The following is a 19,887-nucleotide window of genomic DNA, read 5'->3' as shown; positions in this document are numbered from 1 at the left end:
CACCAAGAAAAATGACTGAATCTCTACAGTTACTTTAAAAGACTGTCATCACTGGGTGCTCTTTTTCCAACAATAACATCACAAGACACAATTCTGTTTCTGGCTGGTTAGCCTAGCATTAAAGGGCTAACAGCTAGCATGTCTCTGTTCAAAATGAAACAAGTCTACATATGCAGTTATACAGTTTCAAGCACTTCTTTAAAACTTGTTCAGTTGTTAAGTTAAATTAAGTTTATTTTTTAAAGATTTGTTTGGGGCCTTTTTGCCTTTATTTGATAGAACAGTGGATGGATAGAGTATCGAAATCAGGGAGAAAGCACAGGGAATGACATGCTGGAAAGGAGTCACAGGCCGCGAGGAGTCGCCCAGGTTTGAGTCAGGAGAAGGACTATAGCCTCCCTGCATAGGACGCCACCAAAACGCTAGGCCAACTGCGCCCCCACAAAGTCTTTGTTGACTATGAAATAGATACAGCAGACACTTAAGGTTTCTTCTATTGTCTGTGTAAAACAGATATTTCATAATCACTGATTATGAATGGATTTACTTAATAAAAAAGGAATGCTAAAGCTGATTTTTAAAAAGCTATTATGTGTGCCTGTGATCTATTGTAGCTTTGTGTGTAAAGCTCTTTGATCAGCTGAGGCTGTTTTTAAAATCAACTTATTTTGAATTGATTACCTCTGCCTCTGTTTCTTATGCATTAGTTAGCTAGCTATTCCAGCTGCAAAGCCAGAGGAGTTACAGCACATGTTGAAGATGTACAAAGTTGCATGAAAAATACTCCAAAAATTGGAGAACCAAAAATTGTCAAAGTGCTCGATCAAACAAACAAAGCTGTACCCATTTATAATTGTTGTTTTCTTTCTTAATTTACATTGGTTTGTAGGATTTTTGTATAATCATATTAATTTTAACATATTCTCATACTGTATAATAGTTTTATGTGGTTTTATATTTTTTTAATGTTGTATATTTTATACTTTGCTTACACAAAGGACCAACTGGACAAGAGTTTTAAATAAGCCATAGCTATATACTCTCTGTGCAATGCATCAGTTTCATGCTTTGTATTGAAACTATGCTTAATTGCATCGGCCCTATTTAATAAATGAATTCAAATTCAACTGTGTGGTACATAAAAATCTTGTTGTGCATATTGAAGACTATATTATTTTTATCTAATATTTTTCTGCGTGTTTCTTTTGCACTTGACTAACGCAAAGTCAAGTATATCTTGTTTAATCTATGCATATAAATGTGGCTTTTAATTGTTCAGATAAAGAATATTTCAAACTGATTAAAAGTCACAGGCTGTTGAACTTTGAATACTTTGGATTTCAAAAATATAATATTTTAACAAATCAAACCTTTAGTTTGGATATAAATTGACAGCTTTATTAGGTATGATACTATCATTAGTGTAGCACTAACATGCTTTAGAGCATCCTTGTCTACTCTCGGCTTTATTCCCTTAACAAGAAGAAATTGTGAGTCCAGAGCATAGAAGTGAACTAAAAAGAGTTTGAGAGATTGAGAGACAAAGACAGAGGAGACGGATGAATAGCGTCCTTTGTTAGAGAAAGTAAAGAAGAAGACAGAGCAATCACAGTGAAGCAGAGGCAGTTAGGAAGGAAAAAAAAGAAAAATACTCAGACGTTGAAATGGCAAATAAATGATAACAGGGGAAATTAGCGTCAGAGATCCAAGCAGGGAGACGGGATGTGGTGTTGACCCCATTCTCTTTGCATAGCCTCATCGATGTGACATGCATTACCATTGCAGCTCTTGTCTGTGGCCCCGTCGTCCTTTTCCTTCGCTGTTGTCTCTCTACTGCCAGTCATGATCACAGCGTCTCGCTAAGACGCAGCGTCCCTCTCTTTCTCTTTGTCGTCCCCTCTTCTGGACTCACTGTCACAAAGATAAATAAGAAAAAGGAGTCAGTGAGAATTTTCCAACAGTCACTCTCTCTGGGGGGATTTTTCTACACACTTTCTCAGCTCTTCTGTAAAGCGTTGGGATTATCTTGGGCGGCTGACAGGCTATTTGAGGTCAGGATGAGTATTTACAGGTCTGGTACCCCAGATGGAGACATGGAGGATTCACAAAGTGACACAAATCAGTGTGAGTAGAGGTTTGGAAAGAGTGTGAACCTTTATTCAGGTGTCAGACCTCATTCTGCAGAAAAGACCAAGAGGAGACACTGAGGGATTTCAAGTTGTAAAGTTCATTTCATAGCGGTACCAAGTACTTTTCAAGTCCTGTTATGCCCTATTCATCTGAGTTACACAAGTCTCAAGATGATGCCCTAAAGGGTTTCGTTATTTTTGTGTACTTTAAACTTTTTGACACACTATTGAACGTAAAACCACACTTTATTTGAAAACCATTTTTTGTTCTGTCTGTGAAATTCAGCACATTGAATTCTAAAATGCTAAAATACATCTCCATTATTCAGTAAACTTCAAGATTGTAATTTTAGCCATCACTATGACAGTTTTTTTTGTTTGCTTTAATGTCACACTGTCGTGGGGAAATATTCTCTTACCATCCTTGAGTAAAAAAAGTGTATCTTTCATGGCGACAGGAGTTTGTAAATTCCATCAGGTGCCATGCATCTGTTTTTGTTAGACAACCAAAAGCAGCCGTCCTTATGATCACAGTCAGAGAGGATTCAGATGGAGTAGCGTATGTTTTCAAACAGACAGACACTATGCAGGGAGGCTGACAGACTGAGAAAGAAAGAAAATAACTGTGAGGGAAATTGACACAAGAAAGAAGAAGAGACCCTGTTAGAAAACAACTCTTTCATTTCCCTTCAAATGTCTTTCACGGTAGAAAGTTGGCTGTAGTGACTGAAGAATGAAACTCCCCGTAATGTTGATTTATATTCAATGTTTAAAAAATAATAGCTCAGACAGGTATTTACAACAATAACCTTTATTAAAATCCAAATAAAATCCAATTTCCTATATGGAAATTGGATTTTATTCAGCTCAAACATAATGACATACACCTTTTGTCACAGGTAATATCTGTAGATTCCACATGCAGCCACCATGACATCAACATTTGGTTAGTCAAGTTCTGTTTGAAATCCCTGACAATTTTGGCTGTTGCCATGTTTGTTTTTTGGGGTAAGAACCACATGGTCGCAGACTAGTTATAATATTGCCCAACAAGTCAGTAATATGATCTGTCTCACACCTAATGAGAAAACAACTATTTTTAATCAACTTAGCTCATCCAACTATTTGAATGAGTGAGGGATTTGCAAACACAAAGCCGTCAAAGTTAGTCACAGGGATAGACTGTCGGTCTATGCCATGTGGCTAACCCATTAGCTAGTTAGCCACTGTTTTTCTCACAGAATGAGATTCTCTTAAACAAAAGAAGAACACATTCGCTGCATGTTGCCCACATCTACAGTTGGAGGACATTGTTGAGTGAACATGGTGGTAATTGAAATGTATTTTTATTAGCCTACTTTGGCTTCTGTCCTCTTTGTGTGAGAAAGCTACAAACCTGGCTGCCTTGCACTTAGTATTTTATGTGAGCAGCCACATAACAAGTCACTGTATGATACATGACCAAAAAATTAACAAGACAGGTATCATGAGCCCAACCACGGATATGTTCTAACTAGTGAACATATAAAGAGAATTATACTACATTTTCACTCACAGATAAAAGCTTTATTACCTTTATATTTGCCCAGTATTTGCATGAGAAAAATCCCCATAAATGTGAATCCCCTTTGCAGTTGTCCAGAACAAGAAATAAGCTACAGACATCAAATCTGTTTAATGTACTGAGCTACAAACATGTTTAATTCTGATGTAAAGTCTATCTTTTTTATATTGAGCTGAATGGTAATTGTCTTGCTTTTGGTGCCAGCCCAAAGTGGCCCATCAAGAAACTATTGATTATGGCCTTCTGGTTGGTATTCATTTTTTGAGCCTTTAACATTGTGTCTTGGTCATGTCAGATTTTTATGCTGTCACTAAGACTATACGTTGAACTAACTTGTCTATGTCTTAGTATGTATGCTGTTCATTTACCCACATTTACTTTTGAAAATGGCTCCCCATCCAACAAGACTACGACTCTGCCAAAAACTTTCAGAAAATACGACATATGGAGACAAACTTTAATGAATGTTTATTTGGCAGTTTTTGCTTCTGAAAAATGTTGAGGAATTCTGCTTTGTGCTATTGCCCCACATGCCGTTGACTTCTGAATGAAGGTATTATGAGCACCAGAGTTCACACAAGGTTTGTAGGAGAGATTATGTAGCAGCTTGAGAGCTGCAGTGCACAAGGTTATGAGCTAATTCCTCAACAACACTGAGCCTGATGAATGCTTGTTGATGCTACAAACAGCATTATAAGATATGTGAGTATGAGTATTCATGTAGCACAGGATTTTGGAGTTGCTGTAAAAGTAAGGTGTGTGTTTATGTCTCTTAAATGTGTTTTTATTCAGGTTTAATTTCCAAATTCCAACGGTATCCTCCTCCAGAGCTGGCTGTTTATCTTTCAACCAATGATAGAAAGCAACATTGTGCAAGTCTAAAAAGCAGAAATATGTTGACTTTCAGAACAGTTACAGTGTGATTTGTAAGGAGTTGATTTTTAGTTGCTAAAATGCTTAAAATATTAATCTGACAAAACAGCAAATAAGAAAGAACTACACACACACGGCTTGTAAACACATCACTAAGGTCTGGTCTAGGTGAAACAAACATCAGCTCTGGAATAACTTTAATTTATTTATGTGAACGACAGAGATCTTTCACAGCACACCACTAATAACACACTGAGGTGTTGCACCATCGCTGGGAGAAAAACCTCGGGGCAGGCTTATGCCCAGGATTTCAGTGGTTATCTCCAGCGGGGTGCAAAGGGTGATTTGCATCGCCCCCTCCAGGCACTTTTATCCTGACCCGGCAGCACTGTGCACGTGGCGGAACGGTAGCCGCTGCTGTTGCCCGGACAACTGATCGCTGGATTACAGGCTGGGAGAAGGGAGAGGGCGAAAGAGAGTGTTTGAATCAGTGGTCCTCCATCATGGTCCTGCTGGTTTTTCATTTTAGCCAACTAATGAAGCACTCTTTTAGGCCTGGGACTCAGGGTGAAAGCAATTAAGTGGCTGGTTGGAAAGAAAACCATCAACTCTCTGCTGACTGTGGGCTGATGTTTTCTTATTGTGCATAAACTGCATGGAACTTTTCTAAGTTATATTTAGTCTTAAACCCCAATGCTTGACTGATATTTTATCAGTGTGAATAGTATTATAAGGGTAATGAATCCATTAGGCTCGGACATACTGTATAATGACTGATAAAAGATGGCAATCAAAAGCCAATGCCACTTTATGTCACTTTGGTATTTGCAACAGACTGGGCCAATTTTCAAACCAAACACTGAGCCAGCCCAAATAATAACATTAAAAACTAAAGGAAATTATACAGGCTGACCAGCAACTGAAACTGAACATATTATTATCTATAGCTATTATCTCTGGTCACAGATTCTCAATAAACACAATGAATGTGTATAAGTGTGGGATCAGCAGAGTTGAGTTCACACATATTAAAATGAACAAGTTCATGTTCATAGTTCACAGTGAAAAAGTGATCTACTTCTTGTTCATTTATTCACCTTTCTTAGCTGCTTTGGGCTACTCTCTTTCAATACAACCTCCATTTCTACCGTCCCTTCTTGTTGTACCCAAAAACAGCAAAAAACTATATACTATTTAAATGTCTTCGTTTTATAATTCTGTACACTCATGGGCTTAGAGGTGTGCACCTAATTGTGAATAATTGATACATAAATGAAATGTATATATATATATCACGTGGCTGAACCGACATACCCATACCTATACAGAGGTGGTTTCAGTTGTTATTCAGGTTTCAGGGGTTGGACTTTAAGAAAATGACCTCATTGACATTACAAATGGTTGCTTAATTAACATACAGGTGCAAAAAAAACAACTTTATGTATGGGTGACAGAGGAGGACAGCCAGAACAGACAAGGCAGAGCGGGCGGGCGGGAGAGAACGAGGTTGCATGAGAATAATGTGAATATGTGTTTGATTAGTTTTTCTTTTTAGTTTGTTCAAATAACATTTTAGCAGGAACACCATGAAAGAACTAGACAGTGTATTCATTCACTAAATGACTGTCCCACACAAAGATGATGAATTCTAGCATCATGTTAAAGAGGCGGACTGGGAAGAACATTTGGCTCTGGCATCTGCACCTGTGGCTTTATGGCTGTGCTATACTGCTGTGTAGCATATTATGCTGTAGGAATATCAGAGTTTTCACAAGTTTGAGTCCAGCCCTGGTTGTAAACTGACTTGTTCACTGTGTGTGTGTGTGTGTGTGTGTGTGTGTGTGTGTGTGTGTGTGTGTGTGTGTGGTTGTGTGTGTGTGTGTGTGTGTGTGTATATATATATATATATATATATATATATATATATATCCTTTTCATCTTTTTTAACCTTTATCAGAGCATTGATGGACAATCCATCACTAATAACTTTAAGAAAGGGTAAGGTTTATGTTACAACTTTAAAGGATTTTGTTTTTCCTGTTACCCTGTTTTTGAGTCACTATAATTTATATTAATTACGAAGAAGAATGAAACCACACATGCTAAAATCCAATGGGTTATTTTCCTACTTGCACTAATATCCTGCATCATAAAACAGCAAGAACGCTCTGAGGGTTCTTCTCTGATCAAATTATAAAAACGAAGAAGAAAAATCCCCCTCTAATATAAAACAAAATTGGGCTACTTTTAGAGTCATTGGTTAGATTAGATGCTCTAATTGGGTTATTATGAGTCTGGGAACACTTTTCTTTTTGTTGCTCTTAAAGTGAAATCCTATTTTTCTACTGCTCATATTTGCATTTAAACCTGTGTAGTGAACAGTATGGACATTACCTAAAACATGTTAAAAGTGAAAGCAAGATATATGTTGAATACTGGTCTGCATAATCAAATCCAGTAAACTCCTCTCTGCTCTGTTGACACTGTCTCCATGTAGACCAGGACATCGAACAACAGGATTCACTTAAATCTGAAGCGCTAAGAAGAAAAAAAACAGAGTTTCTTCTGCTGCTGCTTAGTAAAGCATAGCTATTTCTGTGGGTGAGACATGTCTTTATTCAATATCAGCAGCTCCTCAGAGACATGTACAGCTTTAGGCTGGCAGCAGTGCACTCAGACTGTGAGTAGCAATCTGACTGACTGATGGTTTTTAATAATCTTCACCCCCCCCTTCGCTCACATTTGTTCATATTTAACAGGGGAAATGTTAGAGTGGACCGGTGTTGCTCTGTTTTTCTATTAAGCTAACAGAAGGACAATGGTCATTATTTGTGGAAACAAGGGGGTGGCCTTCCCTCTCACTAACTCAATGACCTCTCATTATAAAAAGACTGAAGACATCCTGGTTGCCAATGCAAGAAGGAGAGTCCAATGGCACCTTGTTGTATTGTTTGTGCATAAGCACGACCTGCATGTTATACTAACTTTAGAGCATAAAAGCCCTCTCTAAAATATTCATAAGCCCTCATCGCTATAAAGGTAGATGTATAGTCAAATATGAAATAAAAAAGTTTACTCCTTTGTAAAAATGTGCATACCTGTACACTTCAGTTTATCTCACAAAGCTCTCGATTTCATATTAAGCCAAATTGTTCCAGAAACCCAAAAAAGTGTTCAGATGCTCTGAGACTAATGACCTCTACATGTCTAACATGAAGTCTTTTAAAAGCATACAGAAGCCTTTATCATTACCGATCATGTTTTTTCTTATGTTAACTCTCATGCTTACTAATGACACTGCCCTAAACTCACAGTAGATGAAAGCAGGTGTATCTTAAATATTGATAGTTAGAGGCTCCATCATCAGGTTTCTTGCTCTGGTGAGCGGTCTCACTGGTTTTAAAAGTTTGTGACATATTTCTACAGATTTCCGTACCATCTGCCTCCCCAAAGCAATATCACTAATTTGCTTTATTCTTTACCAAAAATATGAACTATTTTCGTCCTCCTGTTGACTCATACACAGCTCCTGTTCAGCCACCTGTCTCAAACACCTTATTGACATGATAGACTACATGTTAATCTCTTCTAGTCCTGTGGAAATTTTGCCAACTCATTATTTTATGGAAGCATTGGCACGAGACTTCATGTAATTATTGCCGTTCTCCTCTGGTTGATCCTGTTGTTTGATATTTAAACCACGCAGGTGCTCATCCATTTTTCATTATGCCAAAACATCGACCAACAACTTCACAACAAACTCAAAACTCCCCTTAAAAACAAAAAATGTGCTTTTGATATATATATATTTTTTCCTTCTCTCTTGGATTGTTTGGTCCATTTGTGTTATTTGGTGGATTCTAACCCTTTTAAAATAACATTAGGAGATGGATAGCACCACACCTTCTTTAGACAAATATTGAATGAATTGACCCAATGGGGGAGTTGTGAAAAGTAAGATCCATTCTGTCAGACGATGACACTTATAATTGTCTGCATGCCATTGTGACGGTCTTGAAAGATAATTGTGCATCACTTTTACATTTCAGTCTTCAATCAATCCCCTTCCAGCCGGCTCAAAATCCCAGACTTTATTGTTTTTTAGTTTTTACAAAAAGAGAATGGAGTTCAAAGAGATTTTGACATTTAATCAGCACACACAAACTAAACTAAAATTAAAAACCAAAAGTTTACTGATTGCAGTCTTTTGGTAGAAAAAAGCAACAACAACAAGGTCCAACTAAACACAAACAGAGCCACTCGGAAATGTCGACACAAGAAGCAAACACACGGGAAGACTACCATATAGACTGAGGATAATCAGACACTGGTGAAAACAATCAGGACAGGACACACAATCATAAAGGTGGGACAAGAAATAAGGAAAGGGGTCAAAACTACACACCAGAGAGACACACTGTAAACAGGAAATAAAAATATACAAGAAAAAATGAATAAAAAGACAAACAAGAATAATGTGAAATTTAAATCTGCACTCACATCGACCAGGTTTGAACATAATGACATTGGGTGATTGGGTTTTAGAAAACATTTTTTCTTCTTTACAAAAAGTACATGTGTAATTACTTTAATTCGTAACTTATATTTAAAGCTGTTTATTGCAAATTGTTCCCTCTTGTATAGTTCTCTGAATAAGCCCTTACATGCCAATCATGTTCTAGCTTACGAAAGCTTTATTGTTAATTGTAATCTAAAGTCTGCTTGTGAAATTTTCGCACGCCTTTGCAAATGCTTTTAAATTAAATATGAGGTGCGAGTTCCTTTTACAAGCCTTAAGAGTTTATTTTCTATCCCGCTTTTGCAAAATGTACAAGTCAAATCTAAAGTTTCTCTCACAAAATAAATTAAAAAATAGTTTTAAAAAGTTTTTATTCTGTTTTTAAGTGAACATTGTAAACCACTGTTTCTGACATCTGTTTTAATATAAACCTTCAGTGTTTGTTTTTAATGGGTACTTTGCTACCAATGTTATTGAGGTTAATACCTCTAATGATTGGTCTTCTTATAGAGATATTGTTCAATCATTTCCATCAATAACCTTAATTGTGACCAATAAACCTCTTCTAGTGATCAGACACGACACAGTTCACACAGTTCCTTATACGTTATGCATTTGTAAGTCTCTTTGGTTTGGATGCTTAGAGGAGTTGAACAGCAATGTAAACATGCCGGTTGTGTAAACCAATATCTCTGTCAACAAAAGGCCTCTTTCCCACTAATGCTCAAGGCCAGCTAGGGTGAAGTGACAAAAGAGAGCAAAATTGTACGAAGTGTTATCGAATACCAGCATTCAGCTTGGCTGCTGGATAAACACTTATTATCTGTGCTGTTACTTTAGCTACTCATGTTTCTCAGTACTCAGTGTTACACTTAAAGGTCAGGACGATCACTTTGTTGGGTTGATAGTCGAACTTGAAAAATGGTCCCAAGGCAGAGGACACTGATACTGAATAGAAAAGAGAGCATTTTTCAGTGATAACAATTATCATCACTTTTGTTTTTATTCTAATACACACTGTTTCTGCTCTTATCAAATATAAAAAAAATATATATTTGGATGGTGAAATTTAGCCTGAAAGAACATTAAGTCATCTCAGAGATATGTCTGTCCAAAAGTGATTAATAGCTAGACATTAGTAAAAGAAAAAGTAGGAGGCAGGTTTCATTCGTTGAAGTGTTTATTCTAGACAGTCTTTCATCAGTGTGCACTTTCTAAGTTAATCCATACACAGGCATCGGATGGTTCAGGTTTGACAAATCACAGCCATCTTACACAAGGTCAACACAGTCATCCTCCCCTATCTTCTGCTTCTTTAAAATGGACAATGTTTAAACTGTGAAGAAGGGTAATGAGGGGGAGGAAGGAGAGGGGAGGGAGTGGGGTTAGTGGAATGAAGGAGTAGAAGAGCGGTGTAACAAGTTTCCAGGAAGAGATGGGAGGTTTATAAGAAAGGACGGATTCTGTGAGAGCAGAAATGGTAACGTAGTGAAGCATTGAGAAGGAAAAGATGGATGATACGAGGAGGAGAAGGAGGAGTTCACCTTAATGAGAGTGTGGACACAAATGGTTGAACATCAGGTACTAATGCTTCCCCTCATTGCCACAATTGATGGGTATTATTTCACAAAAAGCTCCATGGTCAACAGATCTGATAGTTGAAAACTTCCAGGTGTGAATACTCACCCTATGAGTGAGAACAGCGTGTTACGAAAAGAGCAACACACTGATCTTGGGGAAAATTACCAAATAAATAAAGGTTAAAAAAAAACCATTTTGGACAATGTGGTTAGTGACAGCAGCAAAAACAAGCTATAAACATAAGCATTTTTTCTTTTACAAGAATCCCACTTGTGATGTCACAAGGAGAGCAAATTTGAAACTGAGCACTGTTCTCTGTGTTGTAAGAATTATGCAAGCTACAAGCAAAGCTGGATGAGTTCATTTCACCTTTTGAGGGTCGATAGACACTCAGGTTACCCAAATAAATGTTCAAAAACACTGTAAAAGTGGATTTTTCATAATATGTCCCCTTTGGGATGTTTAAGTTATTGACCAGAAAATGAGTTTAAATAATTGAATGTACATTCACAGTGCGTGTTGGCTTCAGGGTTACCTCCTGTATTTCACAGTGACAGTTCTGACACTCTGCGACTCTTTAGCGTTCGTCAAAGTGACAGCTTGGGGAAAGAAACTGTTCCTATGCCTGGTTGTTTTGGCGTACGGTGATCTGTAACGCGTACCAGAGGGGAGGAGAGTTTGGGTCCAGGGTGTGAGGAGTCAGTACTGATGCTACCTGCCCGATTCCTGACCCTGGACTGGTATAAGCCCTGGATGGAGTGCAGGTTGGCACCGATGATTTTTTTTTTTGAAGTCCTGATAGAAGGTTAAGATTAAAGGATCTAAAAAAGTAGGGTTTTTCTTTGGGGTTTTTTTTTTTTTGGGGGGGGGGCACACTGATTGGTGGCATTTTGTGAGCTTTAATTAACTCTACCCTCTCTGCTTGCACTGTTGTTTGTTTTAGTCACATCCTCATTTACGTGAAACCAAACCACAGACTGGGACAAGCTAAATATTTAGAGTTCCCTATGCTTACTGACTTGAGGTCAAGGTTCAAAAAATAAATTCAAAATACACATCAAGTAAACTTTCCTCAAACATGTTTTCTGTCTTTGTAGTTAGTTCTTATTGTGCTGATTTATACAAAATATTTTTATGTTTTAATTAGTTATTTGAAGCCATAAAAGTTGCCGTGATCGACAGCAGCGTTTGGCTCCTGTGGCTCTTGTGGCTCCTGTGGCGCTGTGTGAACCTGATGAGCTGAGTTGAGGAGGAGCAGCAGGAACAGCACTATACCTTTGTAAGTCTACTGGAGAAAGAGTGGCTGGCAATAGAAACATCATGCAGGCCAAAGATAACCAGACATGTAAAAAACGAGTCACTGTAGGAATCCTGCAACATTTGATCTTAGACTCTGTTTAATGGCAGAAAATGCTTTTTTAATGTTTTGTGTGATTTATTCTTTTGTGTTTGTGTGGACTCACTGACCCGCTAATAATTTGCTCTGTTTTGAAACCTGACATTTACACCAGCTGTCCCTCCATCCACCGCTCCCTCTGTGTCCATCTGTTTCTCTCTCTGTCTGCTGACAGAAGAGAGGGCAGGCAACGAGGCCTTCAAAGACTTCGGAGTAATTTCACCTCCAGAAAACCCGCCAAAGTGTTCGCGCTCTCGCTCCTATCTCCATATTTTTTCCTCTCTCTCTCTCTCTCTCTCCCTCCGCCCTCTATGTCTGCCTCTTCATCTCCTCTGCCTTTGTCTGCTGTCTTTCATGGCCTCTCTCTTTCTCTCTACATTTCTATCTCTCTTCTTTGCTCTCTTTTCTCCCTTCCCTCACGCACATTTTCTCTCCTCTACCTTGGGTACACCTGGCTGGCTGCTGAGGGCTGACACTTTAAAGACACTGGCTTCAGCTTCTGCTGCTGCTGGAATATCAATATCTCCTCCACACACACACACACACACACACACACACACACACACACACACACACACACACACACACACACACACACACACACACACACAATTGCGCCCCCCTCCATATGTAGCAACGTAAACACACACAAACACCACCCACAATCGGACACAGCGTCTCTGACTCTATTAGACATGTTGCACAGCGGTGGCCATACAAACAAGGTTGGAACCTTGGGAGGGCTTCAGTAGCAGGACCATTAAGTAAACATTTTCCCTCCACATCGTTTGTTCCAACAAAGCACATTTTTTTACTTCTAAATAGCATGTCCTGTGTGTGTTGGTTACATCAGAGGAATTTTAAGCAGCTAACTGTAAGCCTTTTAAGACCTCATCCTGGCCTGAGAGTGTGTGTATGTGTATGTACAGAACACACACATACATACCCTTTACCTTTCAGCACAAACCTCCCTCTGTCTCTCTCTTTGTCTCTGTAGACTGCATTTCAAACCTCCCTCGCTCCTCCTCGCTCTTTGTTGATTTTTGCCTGGACGTCTCTCCTTCAAAGCTAGATTACTGCTCTCTGAGTTGTCAATGTGGACGCCTGGGAGTTATACTCCCACGGCAGATTGACTCGAGGGGTTGAAACATCTTTCTCACTCGGTTTCAATTATTTTCCACATCTATCTATGACTACATGATCATTTTAAAATCACATCAGTTCCTATTTGCAGAAGTATAAAGACGGTCTAAAGATATCTGGATGGAGTGATATCTTATTTTTCTCTCTTTGTTCTGTAATGTTGGTTTAACTTAGCTACAATAGCCAGGCATGCAGTTGTTATCTCAACAGTTTGTGCGTCTGCTGTGTTTACTTGCTGACTGTGAGTTTAGCCTGAATACTTTCCTGGAAGTCACAGGAGACACAGTCAGCTTTTCCACGCTCTGTAGTATGCATAACGTTGGCCTGACACCTAGTGGATACAATAATGTTGGTCTGAAAGGGCAATCCGCAAATCCAACACTTGATTAAAGCTCCCAAATTACATCAGGATTGACTTTTTCTTCATAAGTAGTCTGTGTACTGGGTAACTCGTGTAACACCTTGAACAATTCATTTGATCTGATTCTTAATTTACAAATGATGCAAAGAGGACTTCGTTAAATGTTAATCTAATCACCAAAATTCATTTGACTCAACAACTACAATTATCTATAATTCACTATAAGAAATCAACACACATTAACATCAAATCAAATAGGCTGTATAGTTACAGTTCTTAGATTTTCATATAATAATACCAATCCTTTTTATGTTGACACTTAGTTTGCATTGTCAGTGATGGAGTCTGTTTTTCTTGTGATTGATTCAGATGGTGTGCAAATACACAAGGGACCCTGGATTCACAGTTTCGTTGTATGCATATACATCATGCATTTGTTTAGCTAAATTTTTAAGACAGCCAATGCATGCACACTATGTATGTGACTTGCATCAGTGTTTTATGTAGCAACATAATATGGACAAAAGGCATTTAGAAGAGTAACATATTTGCATCGGTACAAACCCTAGTACTTCTACTAATGGATCATCTTCTGTTCTATTGCTGACGGACAAGATGTTTAAAATTGAATGAAAAGCAGGCATATAATGTATGGTGTTCTTAGCATTAGCATGAATAACCACATGTGTCACTGAGTAAACCAGAATTAAGTACCATTGGTAATATATAACCTGTAGACCTCTCCCCATATGCACTCACATGCCTCTGGCTATGTGAGTGTAAACCATTTAAACAGACATGACAAAGAGACAACCCATTTACATAAAGAGGAAAGCAAAGGTTTATCATGGAAGAAGTAAAAGAAAAAAAAAAATATATATATCAATTTGAGATTACCAGTACCATAACCAACAGAAGAGACAGTTGATGTTTGGGCAGGATATAATGCTTGTGATCATTATTATAGGAAAAAAAAAGATTGTCTGCAGGACATCTTATTGGGTTTTTACTTTTCTCTGCTGCGCAGTGGAATAGCACTAATCAGCACTGATACATAGAGTCTCATTCACTTTTCAATCGTTTTAATAAAAGGGGCAAACATGGATGAAAGGAAAGACTCATTATCTTGGCTTTTAGGGAAGAGCTTTGACCCTTCCCTATGAATACTCAATGCTCTTTGTTTGCTCTAGTCTTCTTTTCTATCCAACTCATTGATTAGGGCTCATAAGGGGGACACAAACATGGAAACATCTGTAAAATGATATCTTACCTGTAGTTGTGTTCTTAGTAATCAAATTTAATCAATTTAGTCAGGAAGTAATTTGAACTTAATGTCCAAGTTGCTATTTAATTTATTTTTATTTGACCAAAGAGAGCAGTTTGCTCTTCACACACACACACACACACACACACACACACACACGGACCAGCACACTCACATGCACAATACTAATCAGTAAAATCTAAATCCCCTGGGTATGGGCTCTATTAGACCATGTGCTTATGGGAAGATAACCATTTAGCAATATGAAGAAGCAGCACCAGGCGGTGGGCGGTAACAGTAACGCTGCTGCATGAAAATGGCCTGCTGCAAACTGTGCCAAAGCCTTCATTCTTAATACAAGCTATTTCGCTCGGAGGCAGACAATTAATGAGTCCTTTTTGTCAAGGTGAAGGAACAACAGATACGAGACAATGTGCTTAACTTTAAAGGAGGCAGTAACAGCTTTGAATATGAGAGGGAGGGTTATAAACATGACTCTGCAATCCTCTGGGGAAACAAGTTAAGCTTTTGCCCTTCACTTTACAGATCCATGAGATAATTATAATGTCAGTGATGCAAAAAGGGCAGACATCAAATTTGACATTAAGTTGTATGATGCGGTCAGGATTGCCCTGCAGGTACAGATAACTTATGACCTTACACATTTAGCTGACCTTTTTGTTGTGTATTTTGTCTTTGGAAAGAAAACCCTCTGAAAACACTCAGGAAGTTGAAAAATCCCAGGGAGATGATTAGAAGAAGGAGCCAATTTTTCCACCATTGTGAAAATGACAGTTTGAACACACAAACACTAGATGGTGCTGTTTAGTTAGGACTGCAATACATGGACAGCTGACCTGGTGTCATTGTGTCATGTGAGAGAATTGAGAAATCCCTTATTAATGTAATACTGAAGTTTGCAGACTGACTGGATCTTAAGTTACTTTTCTTTTGCAATGTTTGTGCTCCTTTTACCCCCCAGCCCCCCCTCTTTATTATAGCCCACAAACATCAAGAAGAAAACTGGCAACATATATGTCCAGCAATTCATGATACACGTCAATGGATTTGTTGTGTAATCCACATTGAACTGACCCCGAGTGGTTGTGGTATCTCAGGAAGCTATTTATGTCTCATTTGCTGAGCTCTGAAAACAAGACTGAGCACAAGAAAAACACATCACAACATGAGGACTGGAAATGCATTCCACTTTTGTTGTTTCTAAGCTGTAATGAGAAATCCAGACGAGCTTTGATTTATTACAACATTTAAGGAACAGGCAAACAATTATGTGGGCAAAGATGCTATTATACTGAATAATCTTTTTGTTTTGAAACATAAAACATAGAATATAGTTCAAACAATACTATGATAAAAAGGTGAGCATATGTTGTGGTTGTAAAAGACACTTAGACACAGTTGCAAAATAAATCAATTCTCGGAAACAAATCTGAAAACATTTCATCTAATTTGCGATTGCTTTTTTTTACACCAATATTCATGGCCAGCGAGTTTTAATGTTGTTGATTCTTTTTGTCATACACTGGTTGGTCATACCTCTAGTGTTTTGTTTCTTGGATTTCAACCGACGCAGACAGCAGTCTGATTAACCAACAGAAGGAATGTTTCAAAGTATTAGAGCTGTTGTTACTGCTACATACATGAGTCAGACAGAGATAAAGAAGATAGAGTGAATAGGAATTGCAATAAATGGGGGGAAGTTATTATCGAAACAAGAGGGAAAGATGCAGAAAATGAAAGAGGAAATAGAAGAAAAGAGATATGTTAGGGAGTCAGACACTAAGAAAGCACACTAAAAGATCACATGTGAGTGTGCAGGGGTGTTGCCAAAGTGCGTCTCTATTTTTGGAGGAGGAATGTACACAGAGACCTCGTGGAAAGAGACCATAACAACAAACAGTATACGCAACACGCTCCTACAAAGAGACAGTCCCCCTTCAGAACATTCAGTCACACACACAGCATCAACACGAGAGAAACAAGGAAGAAAGGACAGGAAATGTCAAGCCGTCAGATTTTCTGCTCAGATCTGGCTTTGAATACAGAGAGGGACCAACAGAAAACATATAAAGAGAGAAGAAGGACAGGTAAGAGGTGAAACTGATTCATGAGCTACCTTTAAACCTGTTTCTATGTCAGGTTTGCATGGTTTCATTCATGTAAATATTATTTAAATATGTTTCATAACTCGCTTACACCTTTTGATTATGTGCATTCATCTGTTTAAGCTGATATATTGAGTTGCATCAATGCAAAGAACTACATTTATCTGATTTGTTTTGCACTTTATGTCTCCCATATTCATGCTGCAAATGAGCAAAAAGGCTGTATTTTTTTTTTACATATAATGAAAGCTAATAAAACAACAAAAACAATCAACAACAATCACACAACAGAAGCACCAGCTGCTCAAGGACTACAAAATCAAATATAAAAAGACAATCCTGTAAGTGAAATAGCTGCACAGGTGTTTCTGTAGTAATCTATCTGGTGTACACGCAGGCCCTGTTCATAAAAAGACTGAGTGCAACAATGCAGAATTTGTTCTGATGTGTCAATAATAAGATAAATAGAAACAGGTGGTTAAAAGCCATTTGAAAAGATGTGTCTTCAGCATCAGTAGAAACTGCAAGAGCGTATGTGCACAGCAAGAGTGTTCCAAAGAGTTGGAGCAACAAACCCAGAGGCAGGATCCCCTTTTGTTTTCAATCTGCCATGAGGGACAATGAGACGGCTTTGGTCAGAAGACCTGAGGGATCTATCTGGAATGTGGGGATGGAGCCGGTCAGAGATATACACAGGTTCCTGATCGTGCAGAAACAAAAACATGAATCTTAAAAAGATTCTTCCCTACAGTCTAACCGAAACTAAACCAGTTTTGTTATAGTACATCCGATGTTTGAATGAAGTTGCAATTAACACAGAGAGACGAAAAGAACCAAAAAAGAGGGCAACAACTGGTTGATATTTGTTTTTAAGTTCATAGACTAAAACAACTAAAAAATGAATCCATTTTCAGAGAACTTCATGGACTCTGTCTGCAGTATGGACCAACCAGCAATGAAGGTCTTCCACTTTAAAGACCAGGAGCAGTCGTCCAGCCTACTGCTGCAGCTGAACAGACTCAGGCAGGAGAACATCCTGACTGATGTGTGGCTGTGTTCAGATCACATCGAGCTCCCCTGTCATCGCAACGTCTTGGTCTCCAGCAGCCCCTACTTCAGAGCCATGTTCTGCAACAACTTCTTAGAGAGACAGCAGACAAAGATCAACATAAAGGGCATCACGTCAAACATTCTGAGCAGCATCGTCGACTATGTTTACACAGGACTCATTAGCATTAGCTTTGAGATTGTTTTGCCTGTGATGCAGGCGGCATCCATGTTGCAATATGGCCGACTCTTTGAGGCCTGTTCAGTTTTCCTGCAGGAGCAGCTGAGCCCCGACAACTGCCTGAGCATGATAAGACTCTCCGAGATCATGATCTGCAACAGTCTGAGAGACAAAGCCAAAGAGATGGCCATGGAGAGCTTCTCGGACGTGTCAGTGTCCGAGGATCTGTGCGAGCTCTCCTTACCTGAGCTCATGGGATACCTGGAGGATGACAGTCTTTGCGCTGAGGAGGAGCAGGTGTTTGAGACTCTTGTTGCCTGGATCCACCACGATCCTTTATCAAGACGCGGCGCCATCAGCGACCTTTTCAAGAAAGTTCGTCTTCGCCACATCCATCCCACCTACCTCTTCCAGTTCATAGCTAACGACCCTCTGATCCAGTCGTCCACCCTCTGCACCGAGCTCATCGAATCCGTAAGACGACTCATGTTTGCCGTCAGCCCCAAATGCATCGATACGGCGGTCGACCTCAAACCTCTATGGGTGGCACCGAGGCGATACTCCTATCATGACATGTTGGTGGTTGTAGGTGGCAGGAAGAACAACGAGCAGACCTCCAGGGAAGCCCTCGTCTTCGATGAGAGAAGCGAGAAGTGGCAGTGGCTCGCCAAGTTGCCTGTTCGTCTGTATAAAGCGTCATACGTCGCTCTCCACAGTGTGTTGTATGTCATTGGTGGCCTGATCACAAACACAAAGTACAGCCAAGTCAGCACAACCGTTTACACACTCTCACTAAAGACCAATCAGTGGAGGACAGCAGAGCCCATGTTGGAGCCTCGCTTTGCCCACCAGAGTGTCTCCTACCTCCACTTCATCTTCGTGTTGGGCGGCCTCGGCACTGACATGCAACTGACAGGCAGCGTGGAGAGGTAAGATCATTACCACGCACATAAAGAGCATAAAGAGACACACAAATATGGCAAACAATAACTGACTCTAAATAATGCTGTCAGGTTCAACAGCATGTTCAACCAATGGGAGACGATGGCGCCCATGCCCGAGGCTGTGCTGCACCCTGCAGTGGCTGCAACTAACCAAAGGATCTATGTGTTTGGAGGGGAGGATGCCATGCAGAACCCTGTCAGGATAATACAAGTAGGACGCTTTGTTATTCAAGTCGCTAAAAACCCATTTACACCTGGTATTAAAAATGAGATCAGTATAGAAGCACATAACTTGGAGGAAAAAGCTAATGATCAGAATGTTATCAGATCTGCCTGAGATCTGACATCCTTAGCTCTGTTTAAGTGTCCCAGTGGTATCAGCCTGAGCCTCCAATACTGTCTAAAATGCTGTATCAGGAATCAGAAAATACAGCAGTCCCATACTATAAAATATAAGCCTCCCCCATAAAATCAACTGGTTTCAGGTCAATTATTTAAAAAAACAGAGCAGTGTAAGCAAAGAACATACTGCTGGAAAAAAAACCAAACATTCCAGTATGTTTTTTTTCCATCTTTACTAGCATGAGGAGATCGCATTTAAAAAAATCAAGTGCCAATGCAAAGCAAGTTCTGATCAAATCCAGGATGCTGATTTCATTTTATTAGCAGGTGTGAATGCGATGCACGTCGCTTGTGTTTTCATTCCTCCATTCTTGTTGAATTGATTACTAATTGTTTCTACCCTTAACACTTCTCCCA

General features: G+C 39.1%; 1 protein-coding gene across 3 annotated transcripts in view; it reads left to right on the top strand.

Moving 5' to 3' along the window:
• The first annotated feature begins 16,744 nt into the window (after nucleotides 1-16,744).
• Nucleotides 16,745-19,887, top strand: part of klhl38b (kelch-like family member 38b) — a 4,521-nt gene continuing 1,378 nt past the window's right edge. The window contains exons 1-3 of one of the 3 annotated variants that reach the window (XM_029277556.2): nucleotides 16,745-16,938; nucleotides 17,871-19,113; nucleotides 19,207-19,339. In XM_029277556.2, coding sequence (XP_029133389.2) covers nucleotides 16,851-16,938; nucleotides 17,871-19,113; nucleotides 19,207-19,339 — 1,464 coding nt within the window. In that variant the 5' untranslated portion in view covers nucleotides 16,745-16,850. Of the gene's footprint in view, nucleotides 16,946-17,870; nucleotides 19,114-19,197; nucleotides 19,340-19,887 lie in introns of all 3 variants that reach the window. The other 2 variants (XM_020634956.3, XM_065958240.1) reach the window with 2 other exon arrangements.

Source organism: Labrus bergylta, chromosome 8 (assembly GCF_963930695.1).
Source record: "Labrus bergylta chromosome 8, fLabBer1.1, whole genome shotgun sequence".
In the NCBI taxonomy this organism is placed as follows: domain Eukaryota; kingdom Metazoa; phylum Chordata; class Actinopteri; order Labriformes; family Labridae; genus Labrus; species Labrus bergylta.
The sequence above is the reverse complement of the archived record's forward strand: the minus strand, read 5'-3'. Positions and strand labels throughout refer to the sequence as shown.